Source organism: Chiloscyllium plagiosum, unplaced genomic scaffold (assembly GCF_037043375.1).
Source record: "Chiloscyllium plagiosum isolate Xiang-an unplaced genomic scaffold, Cpla_swu_hap1 HiC_scaffold_34, whole genome shotgun sequence".
In the NCBI taxonomy this organism is placed as follows: domain Eukaryota; kingdom Metazoa; phylum Chordata; class Chondrichthyes; order Orectolobiformes; family Hemiscylliidae; genus Chiloscyllium; species Chiloscyllium plagiosum.
In genome coordinates, this window is record NW_028270172.1 from 51624001 (window position 1) to 51650947 (window position 26947).

The 26947-nt window shown below is 41.6% G+C and overlaps 1 protein-coding gene across 8 annotated transcripts in view; it reads left to right on the top strand.

The window, feature by feature from the left end:
* The window catches only part of tbc1d7 (TBC1 domain family, member 7), an 86372-nt gene extending 67000 nt beyond the window's left edge, over positions 1 to 19372 (top strand). For 6 of the 8 annotated variants that reach the window (XM_087978663.1, XM_043718995.2, XM_043718997.2 and 3 more), the window contains 2 exons: positions 8361 to 8490; positions 18604 to 19372. In XM_087978663.1, coding sequence (XP_087834789.1) covers positions 8361 to 8490; positions 18604 to 18690 — 217 coding nt within the window. In that variant the 3' untranslated portion in view covers positions 18691 to 19372. Of the gene's footprint in view, positions 1 to 2116; positions 2259 to 8360; positions 8491 to 18603 lie in introns of those variants that run through there. The other 2 variants (XM_043719002.2, XM_043719001.2) reach the window with 2 other exon arrangements.
* The last annotated feature ends 7575 nt before the right edge of the window (positions 19373 to 26947 follow it).

Consider the following 26947-nt stretch of genomic DNA (forward strand, 5'->3'; position numbering starts at 1 on the left):
TCTCAACCTTTTCCCTTCCTATATCGTTGGTTCCAGTGTGGACAATGACCTCTTGCTGGCCCCTCTCCCCCGTGAGAACATTCTGCACCCTCTCTGAGACATCCTTGATCCTGGCACCAGGGAAACAGCACACCATTCTGTTTTTCTCTGCTGGCCACAGAAACTTCTGTCTGTATCTCTAACTACAGAATCCCCTAACACAATTGATCTCTTGGAAGCTGACGTACCCCTCGTTGCATTAGAGCCAGTCTCAATACCAGACACTTGGTTGTTCGTGCTACATTCCCCTGAGAATCCATCACTCCCTACATTTTCCAAAACAGCATATCCTTTTGAAATGGGTATATCCAAAAAGACTCCTGCCCTAGGTGCTGACCTCTCTTACCCTTCCTGGAGTTAACTCATCCATGTGACTTTATCTGAGACTTTCCCCCTTTCCTATAACTGCCATCCATCACATATTATTGCTGTTGCAAATTCCTCATCGCTTCTATCTGTCTCTCCAACCGATCCACTCGATCTGATAAGATTTGCTTCCAACAGCATTTATGGCAGATATAATCCGGAGTAACCCTTAAACTCTCTTTAAACTCCCACATCTGACAAGAAGTACATATCACTACAAAGGCCATTTTTGCTCTTTCACCATCTACAGACCCAGAAAGTAACACCGTCTTATTCCTCTACAAACACTGCCCCAGGTTAAATTAATAGCTATGGCTTATATTTTAAGTTTAATCAGGAGACTTATCTCCAAACACATATAATCAAGAAAGAACCCACTGTACTCACTAATATAGCCTTTCTCTTGGACAGACTTAAAACAACAGTTAACTTCTCTGATTCTGTGTTGAGAACTTCGCCCAAACCGGATCCTCCAAGATTAGTTGTGAAATTCACTGTTTGTTAATTTTCCCAGATGCACTCCGATGTCCAGCGATACACGAATTCAAAAACAGCAATGGCAGTAACTGTGCAGGTTCTCTCTCTCCTGCACTGTCCTCCCCATGTGCTTCCTTTGTCTGCTCTTCTCCCTTTTAAAACTGCTGTTGTTTTGACTTTTTTTTCCAAAGTTCTAAAACAATGCAACAGCATATAAAACAGTAATCGATGCTCCTGGAATTCAAGGAAATCACCTCCAGTACCTAAAATACCTCAAAAAAAGGAGCAGCTCTTACAGCTAGAAATTTTTCCAGTTCTCCATCTTGGATTACCCAGAATCCTCATGTTTGCAACAGAGTTGAGCTATCCCTCCTAGTCCTTTTTGACCTGTCTGTAGGTTGGACACAAGTGGCCACTCCATGTCAAACTTCTTTCACTTATTCACTCACTATGAGAGAACTTCTCTCTCAATTACCAGATTGTTCACTCAGCATTCAGTGCTAGATGAGCAGAAATTTTCTCCAAATCATTGTTTTCAATATCCATTCCAAACATTATTCCCTAGCTAATAAAAGAAAGAACTGCGGATGTTGGAAATTTGAAACAAAAACAAATTGCTGAGGAAATCCAGCAGGCCAGAGAGCAGTGACCACATTTCAAGTCCAGTGACTTCTTCAGTTCTGAAGCCATCAGAGCTAGAAGACTTAGCTGTTTCAGCCCCATTAGATTGTGTAATGCTACTTCTCTGGCGATGGTATTTAATTCCTCCCTGAACTGTTTTTTTAGTATTAATGAGATGTTTGAAATATCTTCCACTATAAAGACCGTTGCAAAATATCTGTTTAACACATCTACCATATTCTTGTCTCCCCGATTCGTTTTTGAAGGGATCTTTGTTCATTTTGACCTTCTTTTCTTTTATATTATTAAAAAAAGCTCTTATTGCCAGTTTTTGTATTCCTTGTTAGTTTGGTCACGTTTATTTTGTCTGTCTTTATTATCTTTTTAATTCTTCTATGCTAGATTCTGAATTTATCCCAGTCTTTGGGGCTGTCACTGACTTTTGCCACCTTGTATGCTTTAGTTTAAGCTTCCTTGGTTAACCATGATTTATCCCTCTTAGAATCTTTCCTCCTTACTGGAATGTATTTGTGCTGAGAGTCATGGATAATCTTAAATGTTGACTGCAATTTGTTTTACTGTCTTTTCCTGCTAATGTATCTGCCCACTTTAGAAAGCACATCTGTCATGTAGGTATGAGCTATCCTGTCAAAGACCTTCCCCTGGTCCAGGCTGATGTGGCAGGTGTCAACCATCCAGTGAAGCCACTAGATGCCTTCAGTACCTTCCCTAAATGACAACGGAGTCCAGAGAGTGTATGTAAAATATTATTTGATTATGGAAGCAATTACAGTTCAAAGCTGACCCTGTTTTTATTTTAATCATGTACACGTACCTATTTGCTTGCTAAAGTCATAGGATTGAATTTGCGAGCTTCAATTTTTGGTAATTTTGAGTTTTTAATTTCAAACTCATTTGTGACCGTTGATGTCCCAGCTGATAGAGTTAACTCAAAATGGACTGAAAATAAAATTAGATGTCTATATGATTTAGTGAAACGTCAGGTAGTGTTTTGTCTGCTTGACTGTTAAGAAACCTAATTTCAGATCTGCTCGTTGAGAGGCTAACAGTATCATTTCGTGTAGCAGCCCTTAGATGAAACAAAGTTTTAATAAGGAAGGTGAATGCAGTTGAGGAACAGACTTTTAAATTTTTTTGAAGTTTGACAAGAGATAGCAAATAAAATAGCTTTGAAACAGAATTTTAAGGCAGAAACATAAATATTAAAGCATCAGTCTTCCATAGTGAAGCAGAGAAATGAACAATATTCTCATGAATTCTGAAATGTGAATTCTGCAGACTGACACTTAGACCTGTAGGAGTCTCTCCAAATAGGGTCAGTAAGGCCAACATCTAATCCTTTATGAATTCAACAAAGTAAAGAACTTCAGCTTGGATTGATCCGCAGGTTAAATGTGAAGATTTGCTTGTACAAAGTAGAGATGAATTTTGTAATACTCCAAAGACGTGGGCTCAGTGGTTAGCACTGCTGCCTCACAGCGCCAGAGACCCGGGTTCGATCCCAGCCTCGGGTGACTGAATGTGTGGAGTTTGTACATTCTCCCCGTGTCTGCATGGGTTTCCTCCCACAGTCCAAAATGTGTAGGTTAGATGAATTGGCCATGCTAAATTGCCCATTGTGTTAGGTGAAGGGGTAAGTGTAGGGGAATGGGTCTGGGTGGGTTGCTCTTTGGAGGGTTGGTGTGGACTTATTGGGCCGAAGGGCGTGTTTCCACACTGTAAGTAATCTAATCTAATCTAAAGTCCAGACAACATCTATAGATTCAGGACATGGTCAAAAAGAATTTGCATGTTCTGAACTTCCAGGGCACTGCAAAAAAGTGAATACTTCCAAGTCAACAGCAATTGCCTGGTCCTGAGTGGAGGATATTTTAAGAAAGTATTTATTTCATAAGAGCAGTCATGTTGCAATTTGTATATTTGTGAGATTAAAGATCACCTGGGGATGATATAAGGCAACTACAGGGATGAGCAAGAAAAACAACCTCTGTGAAGGATATCTAATAAAGAAAAGATTCTCTAATGGAGAAGTGATCCACAGAAAATCCTAATTAAGGTCAGACGATCTAAAGCCAGTCTTCTAGATCAGATGGAAATGTGGTCTGGAAGAATTCCATAACGGTTAGACTGACTACATTTGTGAAGTTGATGTCTTAGAAGGGGAAGGGAAGATAGAGGAGTTGTAAATGTAAAGTACTTGCATGCAGTAATCACATGGTAGGACAAAGCATCAGGGAAGACACTATGGGAGTTTGTCAAAAGCAATGATCATGGGGATTTTTAGTCTACAGATATAAACTAAAAAAAAACAGAATAAATAGTCTAGATTAGGAATTAATTGAATTTTTTGGAACAATTTCTTAAACCAGTATGCTATGGCATCAACCAGAGACCAAACTGTACTAGACCTGGTTTTGACAAACGAGACAGGATTAATTATTGAGTACATACTGAAAGCACCTCTGGATAGCGGAAACCATAATATGATTAAATTTTGCATACAGTTTAAGGGAAGAGTACTGTGAAATCCAAGGATGTGTCATATTTAAATTTCCAGAAGATTAAGTGCCATATTATGGTAATTGCAAAAAATAAAAGCTTCTGCTGGTGAAGGCAGCTATTGATATGAGTAGAGTATTGGCTTCTTAATAAGAAGCAGCAAATAGGAATTTGTGTGCCCTTTTTAGACTGGCAGAATGCCACAAATGGTGTGTCAGAGGACTGAGTGGTAGGGCTACAATTGTTTCCATAAATGATTTGGATGAAGCACGGTGGCTCAGTGGGTAGCACTACTGCCTCACAGCACCAGGGACCCTGGTTCAATTTCACACTCCAAACTGTGCAAACTCCACACAGGCATTCTCCCTGTGTCTGTGTGGGTTTCCTCTGGGTGCTCTGGTTTCCTTCCACAGTCCAAAGATGTGCAGGTTAGGTAAATTTGCTATGTTAAATTGCTTATAGTGTCTAGGGTTGTGCAGCCTGGGTTGATTAGCCATGGGAAATGCAGGGTTACAAGAATAGGATAGGCGGCATGGGTCTGGCGGCAATGCTCTTCGGAAGGTCAGTGTGGACTGGATGGGCTGAATGGCCTGCTTCCACACAGTAGAGATTCTATGATTTTATGAAGAGATACATACAGTACAGTAGCCAAGTTTGCTAATAAAACAAAGATTTGAAGAGAAGTCTATTGTCAAGAGGACTTAAGGGGTCTACAAAGAGACATAGATAGGTTGTGAGTGGTCAAAGATCTGAGAAGTGGAGTATATGTGTGAACAATGTGAACATGTCCATTTTGGCATAAAGAATAAAACAACCATATTATTTAAATAGCGAGAGTTTGCAGAGCTCTGAGATGCAGAGAAATTCAGAAATTGGGCATGAATCTTAGGAGTTTAGTGTGTGAGTACAGCAAGTAATCAGGAAAGCTAATAAAATGATATGCTTTATTGCAAAGGGAATTGAAAACGAGAGTAGGGAGATTATGTTTCAGTTCTACAGGGCCTTGATGAGATTGTATCTGAAATATTGTGCCATTGTACTTGTGGGAAGATATGAATGTGTTGGAAGAAGTTCAGATAAGGTTTACTAGATCAATACCTGGATAGAGCACATTGCCTTATGAGGAAAGGCAGACTGTCGGCTAGGACTGTATCTTCTGTAGTTAGAGGAGTCAGAGGTGATTAAATTGAAATTTATAAGACTGAGGGAATTTGACCAGGTGGATGTTGAAAGCATATTTCTCCTTGTGAGAAAATCTAGAACTGTGTCATAGTTTAAGAATAAGGAATCACTCATTTAAAACAGATGAGGAAACAATTTTTCTGAGAGTTGGGTGTCTTTTAGAATCTCCATAATCAAAAGTCATTGGATACAGAATCTTTAAATATTTTCAAGACAGAGGTAGATAGATTCTTGATTATTAAGGGGATGAATGATTATCAGAGATGTGCAGGAATGCAGAGTTGAAGTTAAAATCCAGATGTATGATTGCTAACTATGATGAGAAAAGCTGAGTGGATGCATAGAAGGTAATGGTTCTAAAAGGATTACTGTTGAAGTTGTCTTAGCTTCACTAAACCTTGTTTCATACAGCCTTTGGGTGAAACAACAGTTAACTGTGCATGAAATCTTGTTCGAGACAGAGGTAACAGACCAGGCTCCTGATAGTTGTAATTTTGTCTGTATAACTTTTAACTGTACCTTCTGCTATCATGCAATGAGCTATCCCTTCTTATGTCAGACAATTGCCTCTTGTGGAAGATGGACATAATACTTGGACAGATTCTTAGGTATGGAAAGGGAAATTGCTGAAACCATGCCACCCCAAACACAAGTCACCGGCAGTTGATAGCCAGTGCCCAATGTGCCTCAGCCAAGTGCCCGAACTTAGATAATGTTAATTGATTTGTAGTGGTATTAGTACCATGGCCAGTGACCAATCCTAATAAATGATCCCTGTGCACATGAAAAGGACATTGAATAGTGACTTGGTGGGGGAACCTTCTTAATCTGAGAAGCTCTGGCCAATGATACCACCTCCAAAGATACCCAGGTTAGATCTGTATAAGAATTTAACCTGGGATTTGCTATAAAGGCATTATTTCAACATAGAAGATAGACATTTGGCCGATTTGAAGTCGGAGCCAACTCTCTGTAGTGCAACCCAGTCAGTCCCCTTTCTCTGCAAGTCTCACTTCCCTCAAGTACTATCCAATTTCTTTTGAAATTACTGATTGGACCATCTGGAGCCACTGTACAGACAGCAAGTTCCATGGCTTTTCCCATTGCTCTTGGCATTGACCCAATCTCTCTGTGATCTTAGATAATTTTCACTGTCCGCTAAACTATCAATTTTGATGTCATCCACAAATTTGCTAACCATGCCTCCTATCTTCTCGTCCAAATCATATATGTAGATGACAAACAAAGTTGTACAGACTTTCAAAATAGTAACTGTTACTATTTGTCAATCTAATTGTGAAATATTTAGTATTTAGTCTTATGCAACTTGTGGATATAGAGCCATATAAAAGCTGTCTGAGATGAAGAAAATGTGACAGGATGTTATGTAACTTGTTGAACTCCACAAATAACATACATCCTAATCTAGGCTAATGTTGAGGTCCAGATCTGCTGAAAACTGCATACATTTATTAATGTATAAGTGGCAGCAGTGTACAGCAAGGAAGTGGTAATTCATAATTTTGAGGTGCTACAATTTACGGGCCAATTGTAACTGTTTGATGAAAACTGTATCGCCCTTTAAACATACCCATAATTTTCATGTAGTTGCTGAATTTGCACATTAATTGCCCATAAAATACACCACAAAAAGTTAAGTAATGAACAATGTAAGTAAATATCCTTGTAAGCATGGTGAGGAGGTGCTGGTGTTGAACTTGGGTGGACAAAATTAAAAATCACTCAACACCAGGTTATAGTACAGCAAGTTTATTTGGAAACACTAACTTTTGGAGTGCTGCCTCTGCATCAGGTGGTTGAATCTGATGAAGGAGCAACGCTCCAAAAGCTAGTGCTTACAAATAAACCTGTTGAACTATAGTGTTGTGATTTTTAACTTTATCCTTATAATGTGATTTTTGATTGACAGTTATTCATATTACTCCGTATCCAGAAAATGAAAAATTAAGGATGGCGCTTCATTCCTTCAGCTGCAATACTGAATGTAAAAGCAGAGATGTACTTCTGAGATTGTATAAGAGTCTGGTCAGACCATATTTGGAGCATTGTACATAGTTTTGGGCCCCATATCTCAGGAAGGATATACTGACCCTGGAGTGGGTTCAGAGGAGAGTCAGGAGAACGGTCCCAGGAATGAAAAGCTTAACATATGAGGAAAGTTTGATGACTCCAGGTCTATACTCTATGGAGTTTAGAAGGATGAGACAGGGTCTAATTGAAACGCACAGAATACAGAATGGCCTCAACAGAGTGGATGTTAGAAAGATGTTTCCATTGGTAGGAGAGACAAGGACCCGAGGGCACAGAGTGAAGGGAAGACCTTTTAGAACGGAGATAAAGAGAAACTCTTTCAGCAGAGAGTGGTGAATCTATGGAATACACTGCCACAGAAGGCTGTGGAGGCCAGGTCATTGAGCATATTTGAGATGGAGATAGATAGTTTCTTGATTGTCAAGGGGATAGAGGATTATGGGGAGAAAGTGGGAGAACAGAGTTTGAATATTTATCAGCCATGATTGATTGGCAAAGCAGACTCAATGGGCTGAATGGCCAACTTTCTATTTCTATGATTTATGGTGTTATGAATTGTTGCAGATAATAAAAATGCCAAATTTTAAATTTTGCAAGAAAAAATGTATCTAATATTCTGTTTCCGTTTTCTCCCTCAATCTTCAATCCAGTTTTTCCATCTCTGGCGTTAAACTGACTGTCCTGAATTCATCTTTCTTCCTCTGTTTAGTCTTAATCCTTTAATCTCATTGGTTACAATGAGGCCCATCATTACCAAATCTCACTTTTAGCAATTTACAGGACAAGACGTGTGAGCTGAAGGATATATAAACAAATCTAATCCAGCAAACTCAGTGTCAATGTTAGGAGTGCCATCCTTTTATGTCAGAGCCTAAACAATCTGTTTTACTTCAGAATCGATGTTACAACTTATTTCTCACTATCTGAGGATGAACATATAAATTTCTTCGTGACCTAGCCACAAGCAGCAATATCCAAAAATCTATTGATTGTGTGTCCTATCTTATCTTATGAACTTCAAATATTGTTTGAATGTTTTGATACATTTCATTTATTTAGTCTGTGAAACCATAACAACAGCACTTCTGATTTTTAATTTTCAGGGTTTGGGACAAAATCATAAGTGGATCTTGCAAAATTTTGGTTTTTGTAGCCATGGAGATTTTATTAACTTTTAAAATTAAGCTAATGGCCATGAATAAAGCAGAGAATATTGCACAGTTCTTGCAGAATGTAAGTATCTCTGAATCTTTAATTCTTCATAATACTACATTATGTGCTATAAGTAACATGACAATGTACATTGCCTCCCAGATGATGAGAATTGGAAAGTAAAGCTCAATACCTTATCTGGAGTTTGCGTTGCAAAATGCATCTTTTGGCTCGTGTGAATTTCTCTTAATGGCAGTATAGGCAATTTAAGTTATCAAAACTAAGTTTTTTTCTATCAATTACAGTCTCTGATTTTTCAAACAAATAACTTTGTATAATTATCATATAAATGACACAATAGGTGTAGTTGAGAATATGAGAGAACCATGAGACTGAGGATGAGCAGACACATTCACTCACATCTCATGCATGCTGCATGGGTGTGCACAGCACATGCATTTCACACGCTTGTGCGCTTGACCCCCAAATGTCCTGCAGTTTGTGCACTCTCCACAGCCCTAACCCACCCCCACCCTCCCAACACCCCAAGACCATGAACATGCCACACATCAAGGAAGACCTCCCTTGTAATAAAAGAAAAATATTGCATATATTGGAAATCTGCAGAATATCTGCATTTGCAGAAAATTCTGGAGAAACCTGGCATATCTGGCAGCATCTGTGGAGAAAGAAATAGAGTTAATATCTGATATGATTAGATTAGATTACATTACAGTGTGGAAACAGGCCCTTCGGCCCAACAAGTCCACACCGACCTGCCGAAGCGCAACCCACCCACACCCCTACATTTACCCATTACCTAACACTACGGGCAATTTAGCATGGCCAATTCACCTAACCTGCACATCTTTGGATTGTGGGAGGAAACCGGAGCACCCGGAGGAAACCCACGCAGACACAGGGAGAATGTGCAAACTCCACACAGTCAGTCACCTGAGGCAGGAATTGAACCCGGGTCTCGGGCGCTGTGAGGCAGCAGTGCTAACCACTGTGCCACCGTGCCACCCATATCTATGACTTCTGAACAATTCTTCCACCATAGTTTTGAAGAAGAGTTGTGTTGGACTTGAAATGTCAATTCTATTTCTCACTCCACAAATGCTATCAAGATGGCTGTGTTTGTTGCATCTCCACCATCTCAGCCCCAGAATATCACTACAGTTCCTCAAGGCAGTATTGTAGGTCCAATCATCTTGGGAAAATAGGAGTAGGACTAGGCCAGTAGACCAGAAGTCTGCTCTGCCATTCAACTACTTTGTGGCTAAGCTTCTATTTCAACACCTTTTCCTGCACAATTATCATTTTGATAACTTTAATATCTTGAAATCTGTTGATCTCTGTCTTGAGCATATTCACTGACTGAGCTTTCAAAGCTCTCTGGTGTATAAGTTCACAAAGATTCCTTTGAGTGATGAAGTTCCTCCTCATCTCAGTCCTCAGTCACAATCTTTATTCTATGACTGGCCTTTGGTGTCAGATCTCTAGCCAGAGGAAACATCACCTTGCATCGACCTTGGTGAGCCTTGGAAGGATTTGATTTTTTGTTACCTTATCAATCACATTCCCTGCGTCCAAAGGTCAGAAGTGGGCATGTTCGCTGATAATTACACAATGTTCACTACCATTTGCAGCTGCTCAGATATTGAGACATCATTTAGTCAGATCTAGACAACAGATAGGCTTGAGCTGATGAGCAGATAAAATGCATACCAGGTGTGACCATATCTATCAAAAGAGAGAAACTAAGCATTTCCCTATGCCATTGTTGAATCTCCCACTATATTTCAATGTCTACAAGAGCAGAGTCTGTGAATTATACAGAAGTAACTCACTTCCAAACTCCCAAAAATCTGTCCTCCATCTACATGAAATAATTTAGGAGTGTAATGAATTCTCTCCAATTGGCTGGATGAGCTCCATTCCAACAACACTCGAAGGTAAAATCAGCCCAATTTATTGACCATAAAACCACAAGAAATAGCAGGAGTAAGTCATTCAGCCCTTCAAGCTTGCTCTGTCATTCGGTGGTTGATCCAACATTCCACACAATCCCTTTCCTACCCTCTCCCCATAACCTTGACTGTCTGCTGATCAACAGACAGTAATTGTGAAGCCATCAACTGCCATTTAATTCTCTCCCCTAACAGTGCACAGTTGAAGCACTGTGTGCTGTCTACACGGCGCACTGCAGTAACTTGTTAAGGCTCCTTTGATAGAAGCTTTTAAACCCCAGATCTATTTCACTTTGAAAGACAAGAGCACAGGTGGAGAGGAACACCCAAATTTTCATGTTCCCCTCCAAGTTATGTACCATCCTGACTTGGAAATGTTGCAGTTTGTTTTTTTTTGTAACTATTATATAAATTATAAATTCACTGTTGGAGTCTACCCACGTGGACTGGAGTCGGTAGTGAAGAGCCAGGTACAGTATGCCAAGAGTCTGTGAGGAGGGATAGGCACTTGATAGGGAAAAGGTGCAGTCAGATTGATGGGTTGAAGTGTGTCTATTTTAATACAAGAAGTATCAGGAATAAGGGTGATGAACTCAGAGCATGAATCAGTACTTGAAACTACACTATTGTGGCCCTTGTGGAGGCTTGGATATCATAGAGGCAAGAATGATTGATGGATGTTCCAGGGTTTAGATGTTTCAAAAGGAGTAGGGGGTAAGGTAAAAGAGGTGGAGAAGTGGCATTGCCAATCAGCGTTCGTATTACAGCTGCAGGATGTCATCCAGGAGGGTTTGTCTACGGCGTCAGTATGGGTGGAAGTCAGAAACAGGAAAGGCGCAGTCACTTTATTGGGAGTTTTCTACAGACCTCTCCCCGATAGCAACAGAGACATGGAGGAGCAGACTGGGAGGCAGATTTTGGAAATGTGTAGAAGTAACAGGTTTGTTGTCGTGGGTGACTTTAACTTCCCTAATATTGATTGGAACCTATTTAGTTCAAATAGTTTGGGTGAAGCAGTTTTTGTCAGGTGTATTCAGGAAGGGTTCCTGACGCAATATGTAGATAGGCCTACTCGAGGGGAGGCCATATTGAATTTGGTGCTTGGCAGCGAACTGTACCAGGTATCAGTTGTCTTGGTGGGAGAGCTTTTTGGTGATTGTGCTCACAACTCCATGACCTTTACTATACTCATGTAGAAGGATAGGAGCAGACAGTATGGGAAAGTATTTAATTGGGGGAGGGAGAATAACAGTGCTATTAGATAGGAAGTGGTGCTCCTAAATTGGGAACAGATGTTATCAGGGAAATGATCAGCAGAAATTTGAAGGTTGTTTAGGGAGCACCTGCTGATAGTGATGGACAGGTTTGTCCCACTGAGGCAAGGAAGGGATGGTAGGGTGAAAGAACCTTGGATGATAAGAGATGTGGAACATGGAGTCAAGAGGAAGAAGGAAGCTTACTTAAGGATTAGGAGGCAAGGATTAGACAGGGCTCTAGAGGGTTGCAAGCTGGCTAGGAAGGAACTGAAGAATGGACTTAGGAGAGCTAGTAGGGGGCATGAAAATGCTTTAATGGGTAGGATTAAGGTAAACCCTAAGGTATTCTACACTTATGTGAGGAACAACAGAATGGCCAGAGTGAGGGTAGCGCTACTCAGGGACAGTGGAGGGAACTTGTGCCTAGAGTCGGAGGAAGTGGGGAGGTCCTTAATGGGAACTTTGCTTCACTGTTCATTATTGAGAGGGGCCTTGATGTTTCTGAGGACAGTGTGAAACAGATATGCTACAACAGGTTGATGTTAGGAAGGAGGATGTGCTGGAAATTTTGAAAAACATACGGATAGATAGATGACCTGGGCCAGGTGGGATATACGAAGTGAGGGAAGAGATGATCCGTCAAGTCTTTGGCGATGATCTTTGCATCCTCACTACCAAGAGTAGTACCAGATGATTGAAGGTTGGCAAATGTTACTCCTTTGTTCAAAAAAGGGAATAGGGATAATCCTGGGAATTACAGACCATTTAGTCTTACGTTTGTGGTGTGCAAAGTATTGGAGAAGATTCTGAGAGACAGGATTTAAGATCAATTGGAAAACCATAGTGGCTTTGTGAGTGATAGGTCATGCCTCACAAACCTTGTTGAATTCTTTGAGGATGTGACAAAACACGTTGACGAAGGTAGATCAGTGGATGTGTTTTAGCAAGTCTTTAATAAGGTTCCCTATGTTAGGCTCATTCATGAAGTAAGGAGACATGGGATACAGAATTGGCTAGCCCATGGAAAAGAGAGGGTGGCGGTAGATAGAAAGTATTCAGCCTGGAGCTCGGTGACCAGTGGTGTTCCTCAGGAATCAGTTCTGGGACTCTGCTCTTTATGATTTTTATGAATGACTTTGATAGCAAAGTGGACAGGTAGGTTTGTAAGTTTGCTGATGGCATGAAAGTCGGTGGAGTTGTGGATAGTGTGGAAGGCTGTTGTCGGATGCAACGAGACACTCGAACACAGAACATTACAGCACAGTACAGGCCCTTTGGCCCTTCACGTTGTGCCGACCTGTGAAACCAATCTGAAGCCCAGCTAACCTACACTATTCCATTATCATCCATATGTTTATCCAATAACCATTTAAATGCCCTTAAAGTTAGCGAGTCTACTTCTATTGCAGGAAGGACATTCCACGTCTCTTATACTCGCTGACCTCTGACATCTGTCCTATATCTATCACTCCTCAATTTGAAACTATGTTTCCTCGTGCTAGCCATTACATCCCGAGGAAAAAGGCTCTCACTGTCCACCCTGTATAATCCTCTGATTATATTATATGTCTCAATGAAGTCACCTCTCAACCTTTTCTCTAACGAAAACAGTCTCTCAGTCTTTCCTCATAAGACCTTCCCTCCATACCAGACAACATCCTAGTAAATCTCCTCTGAATCCTTTCCAAAACTTTCACATCCTTCCTATAATGCGGTGACCAGAACTGTACACAATACTCCAAGTGCAGCTTCACCAGAGTTTTGTACGGCTACAACATGACCACATGGTTCCAAAACTTAATCCCTCTACCAATAAAAACTAACACACCGTATGCCGCCTTAACAACTCTATCATCCTGGGTGGCAACTTTCAGAGATCTACGTGCATGGACACAGAGATCTCTCTGCTCATCTACACTATCTAGAATTTTACCTTTAGCCCAGTACTCAGTATTCCAGTTGCTCCTTCCAAAGTGAAGCACCTCACACTTTTCCACATTAAACTCCATTTGCCCAGCTCTGCAACTTATCTATGTCCCTCTACAACATCCTTCGTCATTATCTACAACTCCACCAACCTTAGGGTCATCTGCAAATTTACTACACCATCCTTCTACGTCCTCATCCAGGTCATTTATAAAAATGACAAACAGTAGTTACCTGAAAACAGATCTTTGCACTACCCCATGAGTCGTTGAACTCCAGGATGAACAATTCCAATCAACCACCACGCTCTGTCTTCTTTCAATTAGCCAATTTCTGATCCAAACTGTCAAATCACCCTCAATCCCATGCCTCCATATTTTCTGCAATAACCTACTGTGGGGAACCTTATCAAATGCCTCACTAAAATCGATGTACACCACATCAACTGTTTTACCCTCATGTGAATACTGACGAAAAATATTCATTTAGCACTTCTCCTATTTCCTCGGACTCCCTGCACAATTTCCGACTACTGTCCTTGATTGGCCCTAGCCTTTCTCCAGTCACTCTTTTATTCCTGACATACCTATAAAAGCTTTATGGTTTTCCTTGATCCTAACTGCCAACGACTTCTCATGTCCCATCCTGGCTCTCTTAGCACTCTCGTTAGGTCTTTCCTAGCTAACTTGTAACTCTCATGCACTCTATGTGAGCCTTCACATATCATCCTTACATAAGCTGTCTTTTCCTCTTGACAAGAGATTAATGTCTTTAGTAAACCACGGCTCCCTCACTCGACCACTTCGTCCTTGCTTGACAGGTACATACTTATCAAGAACACGCAGTAGCTGTTTCTTGAATAAGCTCCACATTTCAATTGTGCCCATCCCTTGCAGTTTCCTTCCCCATCCTATGCATCCTAAATCCTGCCTAATTGCATCATATTTGCCTTTCTCCCAGCTCTAACTCTTGCCCTGCAGTATATACCTATCCCTTTCCATCAGTAAAGTAAACATAACCGAATTGTGGTCACTATCACCAAAGTGCTCACCTACCTCCAAATCTAACACCTGGCCGGGTTCATTAACCATTGCCAAATCCAATGTGTCCTCGCCTGTTGTTGGCATATCAACATACTGTGTCAGAAAACTCTTTTGCACATGTTGGACAAGAACTGGCTCATCTAAAGTACTTGAATTGTAGTATTTCCAGTCAATATTTGGAAAGTTAAAGTGTCCCATAACAACTACCCTGTTACTCTCACTCCTATCAAGAATCATCTTTACTATCCTTTCCTCTACACCTCTGGAACTATTTGGAGGCCTATAAGAAATACCCAACAGGGTGAACTCTCCTTTCCTATTTCTAATCTCAGCCCATACTACCTCAGTAGACAAATCCTCAAACATCCTTTCTGCAACTGTAATACTGTCCTTGACTAACAATGCCACACCTACTTCTGTTTTATCAACTTCCCTGTTCTTACTGAAACATCTAAATCCCAGAACCTGCAACAGCCATTCCTGTCCCTGCTCCATCCGTGTCTCCAAAATGGCCACAACATCAAAGTCCCATGTACCAACGCTTGCTGCAAGTTCACTCACCTTATTCCGGATGCTCCTGGCGTTGAAGTAGCCACACTTCAAACCACCTTCCTGCTTGCTGGTGCACTCTTGCGACCTTGAAACCTTATTTCTTACCTCACTACTCTCAACCTGCCGGACACTGGTACCCCTCTGGTTCAGTTGTAGACCATCCTATTTGTAGAGGTCCCACCTACCCCAGAATGAGCCCCAATTATTCAGGTATCTGAATCCCTCCCTCCTGCACCATCCCTGAGCCACGTATTCAACTCCTCTCTCTCCCTATTCCTCGCCTCACTAGCATATGGCATGGGTAACAAACCAGAGATTACAACTCTGTTCTAGCTCTAAGCTTCCACCCTAGCTCCCTGAATGTCTGCCTTAAATTCCCGTCTCTCTCCTTACCTATGTCGTTAGTGCCTATGTGGACCATGACTTCGGGCTGCTCCCCCTCAAGGATCCCGAAAACACAATCCGAGACATCACGAGCCCTGGCACCTGGGAGGCAACACACCTACTGTGAGTCTGTCTCTTTCCCACAGAACCTTCTATATGTCTCCATAACTATGGAGTCCCCAATGACTGTTCCTCTTCCCCCGCCCTTCTCTCCAGAGCAACAGGGATAGACTCTGTGCTCTGTGCAGAGACCTGTACCCTATGGCTTACCCCGATCATCCCCCCCCTCCCCCCCATTACCAGTATCCTTGTTATACTTGTTATTGAAGCGATCGGCCACAAGGCATTCCTGTCTGCCGGTTCCCTTTTCATCCCTTGACTGTAACCCATCTGCCTTTTTCTTGTGCCTGAGGCGTGACTACCTCCCTGTAACTCCTCTCAATAACCCCCTCTGCCTCCCGAATGATCCCAAGTTCATCCACCTCCAGCTCCAGTTCTCAAACACAGTTCTGGAGGAGCTGGAGTTAGGTACACTTCCCGTAGGTGAAGTCAGCAGGGACACTACTGGTGACCCTTACTTCCCCCATTCTACAGGAGAAATATTCAACTGCCCTAACCTCCCACTATTCTAAATTCCCAAAGAGACTATTAAAAAATAAAAAATATTTTAAAAAACTTGTTATCTTACCAATCCAGCGCACAGCTGTCACTTGTCCCACTGCTGCTGCTATGGGGAAAATGGACAGGATGGAGAACTGGGCTGATGAGTGGCAGAGGTACTTCAACCTGGAAAAGTCATTCACTTTGGAATGTCGAATTTGAACGTAGAATACGGGGTGAAAGGCAGGATTTGTGGCATTGCGGAGGTACAGAAGGATCTTGGGGTCTGGTCCAAAGGTCCCTCAAAGTTGCCACCCAGGTTGATTGCATTATTTAGAAGGTGCATGGTGTGTTGCCTTTCTTTAGCAGGGGGATTTGGGTTTAAGAGCTTCGAAGTTATGCTGCAGCTCTATCAAGCCCTGGTTAGATCACACTTGAAATATTGTGTTCAGTTCTGGTCGCCTCATTTTTGGAAGGATAGGGAAGCTTTAGAGAGGGTGCAGTGGAGATTTACCAAGATGCTGCCTGGACTGGAGGTCATGCCTTATGAAGAAAGGTTGAGTAGCTCGGACTTTTCTCATTGGAGCAAAGATGGATGAGAGGTGACTTCATAAAGGTGTACAAGATGTTGAGAGGCATAGAATGGATGGCCAGAGACTTTTTCCGATGGCAGAAATGTCTATCACGAGGAGACATAATTCCTCAATAATTGGAGGAAGGCTTAGCGGAGATATCAGAGGTCAGTTCTATACTCAGAGAGTGGTGGGTGCGTGGAATACACTGCCAGCAGTAGTGGTAGACTCAGATACATTAGGGATATTCAAGCGACTCTTGGATAGGCACATGGAAGCTGGTACAATGAAGGGTAAGTAGGTTAGTTTGATCTTAGGTAGGAGAGGAGGCAGGCATAACATCGAGGGCTGAAGGGCCTGTACTGTGCTTTCATGTTCTATGTTCTTAAGAAGACAGCTCACTACTACCTCAAGGACAGTTAAAGGTGGGCAATAAATGCTGAACTTAAAGATAGAAAGTGCTAGAGCAAATCTGTAGGTCTGGCTCCATCTGTTGAGAGGGAAATAAAGTTAATGTTTCGAGTCTGAGATGACACTTCATATCTCACAGATCCCGCCTCAGGCGATTGACTGTGTGGAGTTTGCACATTCTCCCCGTGTCTGCGTGGGTTTCCTCCGGGTGCTCCAGTTTCCTCCCACAGTCCAAAGATGTGCAGGTCAGGTGAATTGGCCATGCTAAATTGCCCATAGTGTTAGGTAAGAGGTAAATGTAGGGATATGGGTGGGTTGCGCTTCGGCGGGTCAGTGTGGACTTATTGGGCTGAAGGGCCTGTTTCCACACTGTAATGTAATCTAATCTAATCAAAAAAAAATATAATCTAATCTGTTGAGGTAATCCAGCATTCTCTATTTCAGAATTCTAGCATCTGCAGTATTTTACTTTAATTTAAATGACACCTTGCCAGATGTCCCTAGCTGTAATTTTATGTTTCATTTTTGCATCTTTAAAAATTATTTTGCTATTGTAACATTTAAGAAATAATTGGAAATTATGATTGTGTCAATATGATGTTGACAATGTTAATTTAATTTTGCTGAAAAATGATTTTTTAGCAGACCTTTTTGTCTTGCAATTGCAGGTAAAGGATAAACAACATTCACACTGTATGATGATTGGTTGGTAAGTGAACATGATTGCTAAGAGTATTTTCCTGGAGAATGCACCTGTTAATGATGACTGACAGTTAAGTGCAAAGCTTTGTTCACAATTAAAATGGAGCAGGTTAACTCTGACCGTAGCTTTTCCATGAAGGATGAAACCTGAGAGTGACTGTCATTGACTTTGATGAGTTGAAACAGGTTCAGTGTTTTTTCTTTCTGTCTGTAATAATCGGAGTCCCGTGTATTAACATACGTAGCTACCAGTATAAACAGTGTATCACACTGGAAGCTCAACTGACAATCCTAACTTGGTTTCAGGCATAAGCCCTTCATCAGGAATTAGCCTCATTCCTGATGCAGGGCTTATATTTGAAACATTGATTCTCCTGCACCTCGGATGCTGCCTGACCGCCTGTGCTTTTCCAGCACCATACTCTTCGACTCTGGTCTCCAATATCTGCAGTCCTCACCTTCTCCAATCCTAAATTGGTTGTCAGTATTATTCTGCACATACTTAGAATTATGTGGCAAATCACAAACGGGTGCAGTCTCCATGTCAATGCCTCTACCAGTCAGAATCCACTTGTTAACCAACCAACACAGTCCCCTCATACAGTATAAATGTTGTTTGCCCTTTACTTTGGTACTCTTGAGAATTGTCGTGATGAGTGCAAAACGAAAAGCTTTGACCAAATGTCTTTTCAACAGTTTTCAAGTTCTGTACCACCAAATAAACATTACTGTATTTACTCCCTTGTGACAGTATGCTAATTCTGTGTTCGTTTAGATTCCACAGGAGAATACAGATGCCATCATCAGCAAGGCCATTGACCTATGGCACAAGTATGTTGGAACTCCTGTGCACTCTGTGTAATTAAAACTGAATGAAATTAATGTAATAATAAATCTTCTATTTAATAATTTATTAAAATAATTTTGCACAAAACTGAGTAATAGATTTTAAGTGACAAAGACAATGATGTAGCAAAAGCAAAACACTGAACATTAGACTTCAGAAATAAAAGCAGAAACTGCTATAACTGTTCAGGTCTGGCAACAAATGTAGACAGAGAAATTGGAGGAGCAAGACAACCCCCGACCCCAAAGGCCAGAGGATCTTCCCCGAATCTGGCTTCAATGTGAAAATACAATCGTTTTCTTAATCTTAAACTCAGATCAAAAGAGAGATCAGTGACACTCTGATTTTCTGCAAAATGTTGTATTTTTATATATTTTATGTTACAATGATCATACACAACATGGTTACTGTACTCTCCCCTTCCCTTCTGTGGGGCCAATCTTGTTAAACCCCTGATCAATGGTGGGCATTCCTATAGATAACCCTTCTTAGTTGTTTATGATACTCAACAGTTATTGTAATCTCTAGGTCTTGGGATCTTGCTGTGTTGCATTCCAAAGTTACTGGCTGTTGTCTATTAGTCATGCTTTTCTCTAAGGGTTGATTGAATTCTATTATCATTGTACTTGCTATCTCTTACCAAATTCCATTATCCATTTTTATATTAAAAAATGTTGAATATAAGAAAAAGTCGTAATATTAATAATTGTTTTTATTATTATTTCTGTTAACATTTTTTAGCTCATCAGATAAGATATGCCAGACATCTCTTTAATGTCTTATAATTAGGTTGGAATCCAACTCTGATTTAAAGAATCTTTATGTAGAACATATTAATTTGTAAATAATTTCAAAGAGACAGATAATTTCTGCAAGATAACTTTAGCTGCTGTTTTTATGGCTGAACATATCCTTAATGAGACTAGAATTAATAATTTGCAGTTTTTGAGTTACAATTTCATTTTGTTACAAATCTTCCAAAAGTTTTTTTTTAAACCATCACCTTCGCTGTCTTTGCATTCTTTGGTATTGTTACGACATGGTGGTGAACTCTTCTGCTAATTAAACAAACACACAGAAAAGCTCACCTCACCATTACACAACTATCTAAATTCCACTATTTAAAGAAAAAATAACAATTTTACTCTTTCACTCCACAAGTGACCATTAAGCAACAACATTTACAGCTCTAAGCCTTCTTTTGTCTTAACGATATGTTATCTAACTCCCACTTTATAGCAATACACTGATCCGATAAAGCCCCTATTAAATTTATAGCAAATCAATTTTCAAAACCAGGCAGCAGCTGTCATCTTTGGATATCGATTCTCCTCTATAGCTCTCCCTGGATCCTCTTTGGTCTTCTGCACAGATTTTTCTTATGAAAATGGTACCTTTTAGAGAGAGGGCTTTCGGGCAGCCGGTCTGACAATGCCAGGTGGTGCTCTTTCTCTGGCTAACTGTCCAATATGCCTGCTTTTTATACCCCAAATCATCAGATCGTCTCATTGGTTCGATGTTGTCAAACAGTTAAACTCAAATTTAATTGGGTTTTAGTAGCTTGGGGCATAATTTAAACTGGTTGAATTCAAACTGCTGTGAAAGCATTGAGGTATCTAGGTTACCACAGTATGTTGCATCTTTCAATTTTCCAGCACACTCTGTGACTGCTGTCAGTAACATGACAGGTACCTGCATTGACTCTTTCTTAAAGCACAGTACACGCTTTCAACTTCATAACAGAATCTTGCCAGTCAGATAATGCTTTATTTTAGGATTCCTGAAGAAGGGCTCATGCCCGAAACGTCGATTCTCCTGCTCCTTGGATGCTGCCTGACCTGCTGCGCATTTTCAACAATGCTTTATTTTACTTTGGAATAATCCCCTTGAGAAGATTCTGAGGGATAAGCTATGCATGCATTTGGAAAGGCAGGGTATGATTAGAAGTAGTCAGAATGGCTTTGAAAGTGGGAAATCATGCCTTACAAATTTGTTAGAGTTCTTTGGTCAAGTGACCAGGAAGTTTGATGAGGGCAGAGCGGTAAATGTAGTCTGTATGGATTTCAGTAAGGCCTTTGGTAAGTTCCACATGGTAGGCTACTCTGGAAGGTTAGATCACATCAAATCCAGGGAAACCTGGCAAATTGGATACACAATTGGAGGTCTGTGAATTGTGGAGTGCTAGGCCCATTACAGATTGTTATCAATATCAAGGATATGACATAATTGGTGGCGTAGCAGAAAGCATAGGGGACTGTCAAAGAATACAGGAGAATATAGATAGAATGGAGAGTTGGGCGGAGAAGTGGCAGATGTGGGGAGCACGGTGGCAAAGTGGTCAGCACTGCTGCCTCACAGCGCCAGAGACCCGGGTTCAGTTCCTGCCTCAGGTGACTGACTGTGTGGAGTTTGCACATTCTCCCCGTGTCTGCGTGGGTTTCCTCCGGGTGCTCCGGTTGCCTCCCACAGTCCAAAGATGTGCAGGTCAGGTGAATTGGCCATGCTAAATTGCCCGTAGTGTTAAGTAAGGGGTAAATGTAGGGGTATGGGTGGGTTGCGCTTCGGCGGGGCGGTGTGGACTTGTTGGGCCGAAGGGCCTGTTTCCACACTGTAAGTAATCTAATCTAAGATGGAGTTCAATCCAGGCAAATTTGAGGTGATGCATTTTGGGAAGTCTAATTCTAGAGCAAATTATATAGTAAATGGAAGAGCCTTGGGAAAAGTTGATGAGCAGAAAGATCTGGGAGTTCAGGTTCATTGTACCTTGAAGGTGGCTGCACAGGTGTGTAGAGTGGTCAAGAAGGCATATGGTATGCTTGCCTTCATTGGACGGGGTACTTAAGTATAAGAACTGGCCGGTCATGTTAAAATTGTACTCAACGTTGGTTCGGTCGCACTTAGAATACTGTGTACAGTTCTGGTCGCCACACATCCAAAAGGATGTGGACGCTTTGGAGAGGATGCAAAGAAGGTTTATAAGGATGTTAGGAGAAAGTGAGGACTGCAGATGCCTGGTGTGGAAGCTGCCAGCTATGAAGAGAGGTTGAGTAGGTTACGGTTGTTTTCATTAGAAAAAAGGAGATTGAGGGGGGACTTGATTGAGGTCTATAAAATTATGAAGGGTATAGACAGGTTAGATAGGGATAAACTTTTTCCCAGGCTGAAGGATGCAGTAACAAGGTGTGAGGAGAAAAGTTTAAGGGGGACACACACGCAGCAAGTACTTTACACAGAGGGTGGTTGGTGCCTGGAATGCGTTGCCAGCAGAGGTAGTAGAGGCAAGCACAGTAGATTCATTTAAGGTGTGTCCAGACAGATGCATGAGTAGGTGGGGAGCAGAGGGATACAGATGCTTAGGAATTGGGTGACAGGTTTAGACAGTGGATTTGGATCGGCTCAGGCTTGGAGGGCGTAAAGGCCTGTTCCTGGGCTGTAAATTTTCTGTTCTTTGTTCTTTGGTATCAGGAATTACAGCAGGACCTTGATCAGCTGGGGACGTGGGCCGAGAATTGCAATGAAGTTAATATTGATGAGTGAGAGGTATTGAATTTTGGAAAGTAAAATCAAGGTAGGAGTTTCATGGTGAATAATAGGGCAGTAAGGAGTGTAGTGGGACAGAGGGACCTTGGAGTTCAGGTGCACAGTTCTCTAAAACTTGAGTCACAGGTACTTAGGGCAGTGAAGAAGGCTTTTGGCACACTGGCCTTCATCAGTCAGGGTATTGCGTATAGAAGGTGCAAAGTTATATTGCAGGATACTGGCGAAGCCGCATATGGAGTATTGTATTTAGTTTTGGTCACCTTGCAGAACGTGAAGAAACTAGAAAGAGTGCAGAAGAAATTTACAAAGCTTTTGCCAGGATTCAAGGAACTGAGTAGTAGGAAGAGGTTGGACGAGCGGAGGAGACCAAGGGGAGGGATTCATATATACCTCTGTAAGCTCATGAGAGGCATGGATAGGGTCAATTGCTTTCTCAAGGTTGGGGTATCAAGGACTAGAGGTAAGAGGGGAAAGAATAAATGGGAATCTGAGGGGCAACTTTTTTACACAGAGGGTGATACACATATGGAATGAGTTGTTAGTAGAAGTGATGGAGGCGGGTACATTAACAACACAAATACATGGATAGGAAAAGGATTAGAAGGATATGGGCCAAGTGGAAGGAAATTGCGTTAGTGTGGATGAACATTTTGGTCAACATGGACCAGTTTGGGCGGAAGAGCCGTGCTATAGGACTCTTTGACTGTCATGTCTCAAAGGCACCGGTTTTTTTGGCTGACATAGGCTTGTTAAATTTTGGTCATTTTGCATGCCTTAAAAATAGGGAGCTCCAATTAAGAAATTAAATTTAAGTTACATTTTCCTGACCTTGTACATTCTCCCTGTGTCTGCGTGGTTTCCTCCGGGTGCTCCGGTTTCTTCCCACAATCCGAAAAATGTGCAGGTCAGGTGAATCAGCCATGCTAAATTGCCCATAATGTTAGCTGCATTAGTAAATGTAGGGTAGGGAAATGGGTGGGTTACTCTTCGGATGGTTGGTGTGGACTTGGGCACTGTAGGAAATCTAATCTAATCTTGCTGTGCGTAAATTAGTTGCTGTGTTTTCAGTCATAAAGCAGTGAGGACGATAGAACATTTTACAATAATGACTACATTTAAAAATGCTTTATTACGTGAAGAGCACTTTTGAAATGTCCGAGGGTCATGAATGGCACTATATAAATGCAAGATATTTTGATCCAAGCAATTTTTACAGTAGGTATGTTATTCAGAATAGTCCTGTTTCAATTCTCTCATTCTGATGCACATCGTGTGTAGTCAAACATGAACAGTAGTGCAGGGGAGCTGTTGAGAATTTGCAGGAATCCGATTGGTCAGTCTTTAAATGTTGGTTTCTGTAGGTGTTGGTTAGCTCAGTTGACTGGCTAGTTTGTGTGATACCAACAGTGCAGGTTCAACTCCTACATTGGCTGAGGTTATCATGAAAGGTCCACCTTCTCAACCTTACTGCTTACCTGAGATGTGGTGATCCTCAAATCAAACTACCACCAGTCATGTCTCTCTAATGAGAGATTAGTCCTATCGTCCTCTGGGAGTTTGGAGACTTTGCCTTTTATTTTATTCCAGACTGACTTAAACAGTCTGAAGATTCTGCTACTTCGATTGAATGTATGATATTTAAAGTATCTATCTAATTCACCAGTCGATGTGTTGACAATTTCCACTGTGACTATACCAACTCATCAGGAAGAGAGAGCTGGGGACAACAGACAGTTTGTGATTCAAAAATATTCTACGATCACAATATAAAAGGATAAATCTTAACTAACAAGGCAGCACCTATCAGCTGATTAGAATATTTGCGTTTTGCTCTGTATACTACAGGGTTACTTATTGTGCTCTAGGCTAGAAAGTAAAGCCTGTTGAATAGAGGATTCTCGGATTTGTCATAAAGCCAGAAGAAAATGGAAAGCAGAATATTCAATAAGACAAGTGAATTAATTCCTTAGTTTGTACTTACAAGTCATTTATTCTTTCGTAAACACTTAGAGTCATAGAGATTTACAGCGTAGAAAAAGACCCTTCAGTCCAATTCGTCCACACCAACCAGATATCCTAAATTAATCTAGTCTCATTTGCCATCACTTGGCCCATATCCATCTAAACCCTTCCTATTCATATACCCATCCAGATGCCTTTTAAATGCTGTAATTGTACCAGGCTGCACTAATTCCTGTGGCAGCTCATTCCATACACACACCACCTTTTGTGTGAAAAAGTTGCTCCTTGTGTCCCTTTTAAATTTGCCACCGCCCCACCCTAAACCTATCCCTGCTAGTTCTCGACTCCCCACCCCAGGGAAAAGATCTTGTTTATCTACCCTTTCCACACTCGTCATGATTTTATAAACCTCTATAAGATTAGATTAGATTACATTACATTACAGCGTGGAAACAGGCCCTTCAGCCCAACATGTCCACACCGACCCGCCGAAGCGCAACCCACCCATGCCCCTACATTTACCCCTTACCTAACACTACGGGCAATTTAGCATAGCCAATTCACCTTACATGCACATCTTTGGACTGTGGGAGGAAACCGGAGCACCTGGAGGAAACCCACGCAGACACGGGGAGAACGTGCAAACTCCACACAGTCAGTTGCCTGAGGCGGGAATTGAACCCGGGTCTCTGGCGCTGTGAGGCAGCAGTGCTAACTGCTGTGCCACCGTGCCACCCACAAGGTCACTCCTCAGCCTCCGACACTCCAGGGAAAACAGCCCCAACCTATTCACACACACAGACACATGCTCACAGACACACAGATGCACACACACCTACAGACCCATACACAAGCTCTCTCTCATATGCTCACACATACATTCCCACACTTACACAAGCACTCTCTCAGTGACATTTGACCTCAGACCTTCAGGTGACCATCCTCCAAGGCGGACTTCGGGGCAGGCATCAGCGAAAAGTGGCCGAGCAGATAGCTAAGTTCGGTAGCCATAGGGAGGGCCTCAACCGGGACCTTGGGTTCATGTCACATTACAGGTGACCACCATTGCACTATATACACACACACAGATACTCCTACACACAGACACACACACACACACAGGCATTCCTATACACACATACACACGGACACACATATACACAGACGCGTGCACAGACATCCACACACACCCTTACAGACACACACACTCCCACACTCTCACATGCACTCCCTCACAGACTTAAGACACTCTGCACTCACTACACACACACATACACTTTCTCACACTCACAACCCCCAACCCAGACAAACCCACACACATAGACAAACAAAGACCCACATGCACACATATATTTTGTGGGGTGAATTTGTACTTGCAGGGTTACATTGTACTTTGCTCAAAAACTGCATGAATTCATGTAAAACTCCGTTATCTCACTTTTTAGATTAGAATCAATCTAAACATCATGGCATAGACAGAGAACACAGGGGGCTAACACCTTCAACATATTGTCTAGCTATCACCATTGTTAACAGCTAACCCAAGAATGCAGCATTTTAAAAGAAAGGTTTTGTGATTTACACATGAAAGAAGTGAAACTATCACTGTATTCTAACAGATGAAAGGCTTAACAGAAAATCAATTTTTCAATGTATGATTTCAGTTACATCACACTGTAAATTTTTGCTATAAATTCTGTGTTAGGATTAGGCCCTCCACTACCACCTGATGAAGGAGCGACGCTCCGAAAGCTAGTGTGCTTCCAATTAAACGTGTTGGGCTATAACCTGGTGTTGTGTGATTTGTCTCATCTTTTAGAATGGGCATGTTAGTTTCAGTTCTTCCATAAGTAAATCCCAGAACTTTTTTAAAGTTACATTCTTAAGCGAACTTTAACAATAGGAGCCATGGTGGCCCAGATAATGCATTGAAGGTGTGAGGTGCCCTGTGTGAGGTTGTCTGTGCCCCAACGTTCAGACTGATTCTAAAGGGATTTACAGAATTTTACATGGATTTAAGCAAAATAAAATGTAATTCTGCAAATACAAATTCACCTCACAAACTTGTGAGTGTGGGGTGGGTGTGTGTTTGCCAGGGTTGTCCTCATTCCTGAAGAAGGGCTTATGCCCAAAACGTCGATTCTCCTGTTCCTTAGATGCTGCCTGACCTGCTGCGCTTTTCCAGCAACACAGTTTCAGCTCTGATCTCCAGCATCTGCAGTCCTCATTTTCTCCTTGTGTGATTTTTAACTTTGTACACCCCAGTCCAACACCCGTATCTCCAAATCATCTCTCAGACTTATACCCCTTTACACTCACGCCCACATCCACACATATACAGACACTCATCCCCTCCCCCTCCCCCACCCTGTAAAATTCCATGTAAAATTCTGTAAATCCCTTTAGAATCAGTTGGGGCACAGACAACCTCACACAGGGCACCTCACACCTTCAATGCATTATCTGGGCCAACATGGCTCCTATTGTTAAAGTTCGCTTAAGAATGTAACTTTAAGAAAGTTCTGGGATTTACTTATGGAAGAACTGAAACTAACATGCCCATTCTAAAAGATGAGAGACTTAGCAAACAATCCAGGTCTTTTTCAATATATAATTTCAACTATATCACATTGTAAACTTTTCCTATAAATTCTCTGTCCTACCATCTTATTCTCCACAACCACCTGATGAAGAAGCAGCGCTCCAAAAGCTAGTGCTTCCAAATAAGCCTGTTGGATTATAACATGGTGTTGTGTGATTTTTAACTTCT